The sequence below is a fragment of the Oryzias melastigma genome, linkage group LG8 (assembly GCF_002922805.2).
Source record: "Oryzias melastigma strain HK-1 linkage group LG8, ASM292280v2, whole genome shotgun sequence".
Taxonomy (NCBI): Eukaryota; Metazoa; Chordata; class Actinopteri; order Beloniformes; family Adrianichthyidae; genus Oryzias; species Oryzias melastigma.
Window position 1 is genome coordinate 3,421,990 of NC_050519.1, and position 2,518 is coordinate 3,424,507.

The 2,518-nt window shown below is 35.3% G+C and overlaps 1 protein-coding gene across 5 annotated transcripts in view; it reads right to left on the reverse strand.

Annotated features, from left to right (window-relative positions):
- Nucleotides 1–2,518, reverse strand: part of LOC112146583 (glycine-rich cell wall structural protein) — a 30,838-nt gene that overhangs the window by 17,499 nt on the left and 10,821 nt on the right. For all 5 annotated transcript variants that reach the window (XM_036213132.1, XM_036213131.1, XM_036213133.1 and 2 more), the window contains one exon: nt 504–601. In XM_036213132.1, the coding sequence (XP_036069025.1) occupies nt 504–561 (58 nt within the window). In that variant the 5' untranslated portion in view covers nt 562–601. The remainder of the gene's footprint in view (nt 1–503; nt 602–2,518) is intronic.

Consider the following 2,518-nt stretch of genomic DNA (forward strand, 5'->3'; position numbering starts at 1 on the left):
TTTTTTTAATTTTTTTTTTTATTTTTAGGGCTAATTTGGTATTTAGCTAATATTTTTGTCTGGCTATCAGCTTCATCGTTTTTCAGCTATCAGCTTCCTAGCTATCAATTTCAGCATCTTCAGTGGTCAAATTCAGCTTACAGCATTCACAATAGCATTATCACAGATAATGCTATACATGTAGTTTATAATTATGTTAAAAAGTTACAGTTTTAGAGTTTTTAAAATGTAGTTTTAGAGTGTTCGATAAATGTTTATCCTGTTCGGCCCGCGACATAAGGTGTGTTATGGATTTTGGCCCCTTTTCTTGTGCGATTGAGTCTGACTCCTCTGCTATGTTCCATTATATAGAATTATAATTACTATATTTCACAATATGACTGCTATCAATCTTACAAAAATAAAACTCCAAATTTAATTACATTTAAACATTTAATTAAATGTCAACATGAAAACAAATGCATCTCAAATGTGGGTTATCTGACAAAAACTTGAGACCTTACCGCCCTGCAGAGTTTGCTGAGCCAAGCAGAGAAGCAGCGTCAGAGCTGGAAGCAGCATGATGGAGCCGGCCGGGTTCGGTGCTAAAGAGGCTGCAGCGCTGGGAGAGAACCAGAGAGAACCAGCTCGACTGCAAGAGTGGACTTAAAGCAGCGCTCCACCTTTAATGTCTTTTATATGATGCGGAGGATTTTTTTTCTCCAGTTTGATTCCATCCCCACCGACCGGTCCGGCCCTCTAAACATACATTTCACACTAACGTACATAAACACGAGGGATGTGAGATCTGCACTTTCTCTGGAGATTCACATTTTTCCCAAACAGCTGCTGGCAGTAATGTAAATGTATCCGTCTAAAATAAAAAAATAAAAAATCAACTGAATTGATTATGGAGCAAATAAACCTACAAAATACGCAAAAAAACAATTAAACATGAATTTCAAATACAACAAAAGGGAAAATTCTGCAGCGTTCACAGTGAAAAAGCTGCATTTTTTGCAGATGAAAGCATCACTTTTCCTTCACAAGGCTGAAAAAACACACAGTAGCCTCGTTCAGATGTTTCTTTTTTCAACACATAATTAATTTGTTGGTTTGACGTGTTAAAATGCTGTTTTTGGTTTCGAGGCAAATTCCACACTTTTCAAACAAAAATAACCAAAGAAAGTTTGTTTAAATATTCTAGTAAGACATGTGTGACATCATTATTATTATAATGTGTTTTTACATCTGCAGCTCAGCCACATATGAGACAGAAATAGGATGTAATTACTATTAATTATGGAAATGAGGAGAGGAAATGACCCTGAGGAGAGTCAGCTTAATTGAGATGTCACTTTTGTTATTTGGTTTCTGAGGAAGTCCTACAGTTTTTGTCTAATGCTACGTTCACACCGTCCCTAGCAGCACACTTTAAAGTGACAACTTACAATGAAAATTCGATGTAAACACAATTTAGGCTTTAAAACTCTTGTGTTCACGCAAGTTTTTCTCACCTATTAAAATATTTTAAGATTAAATCTGCGTTTCTGGGTATTTCTTTTTTCTGCTAAAGTCTTCCTTCACCGTTATAATTCTGAATCATCCACTTTTAGACATAGGTGGATTTATAGGTCCATGAATGTTTTCATTTTCCTAATCTGAGCTGGCTCTAAACTCTGATATAGCTTTTTTTTTTTGCTACGCTAATGTTAGCTTGGGCTTGTGAAGGGGTGTAAGCTAGCGGGAGAGACTGTAAACAAAGGAATGCTGGGAAATTTGCCCGTGCTAACTGTCAAGAATTGAATTTCTCATGAGTTTGTGCTGCGGTACAGAAAATATGTCTTAAAAAATGACACAGCCTTTTTGATTTTCCGTCAAAAACTTTTCTCAACTTCATAATGAATGACGCGGATCAATAAATATCAGGTTCATTTAATTTTAAGAGCTGAATAAAAGCATCAGTGCACGATTCCATTTCTGGATTCAGAGAATCTCCCAATGAGGAGCCGCAGCTGTCCCGCACAGGAGAAAGACGCCCCGTAACGAACTCGTTAGCGCCGTCAGGGGACGATTGTACGGCAAGCCAAAGAGACCAAAAATCACTAGAAAAAGCGAGCACGGGAGTGTCACGTTTTACAGATAATTATTATTTTAAATATTTAAATGTCCCCACAGTTAGTTTCAATAAAACAATGAATACCAAAAAATAATTTTATTTCTGATTTAATTTGGACATTAGGGGGGGGTGGGACGAGAACATTTGTATTTTAAGGGAACTCCAGATAGATTTGGTATTTTCAACACTATTTTTAATTATTCTTTTCTCTCCGTTTTTGTAGATTTGATCTAAAGACATGTAAATGTAATCAGAAACTACATGTTTTGTTTGTGTTCAAAGTTTAAATATGTTTTGTTTTTATAAATAAGCCTCAATGGGAAAATATGTTTATGTTGCATATATAAATATTGTGTGTATGAAGTACTTTATTTAATTATTGAATATTTGATTTGAAGCATTTCCAAAAATTAATTTAGC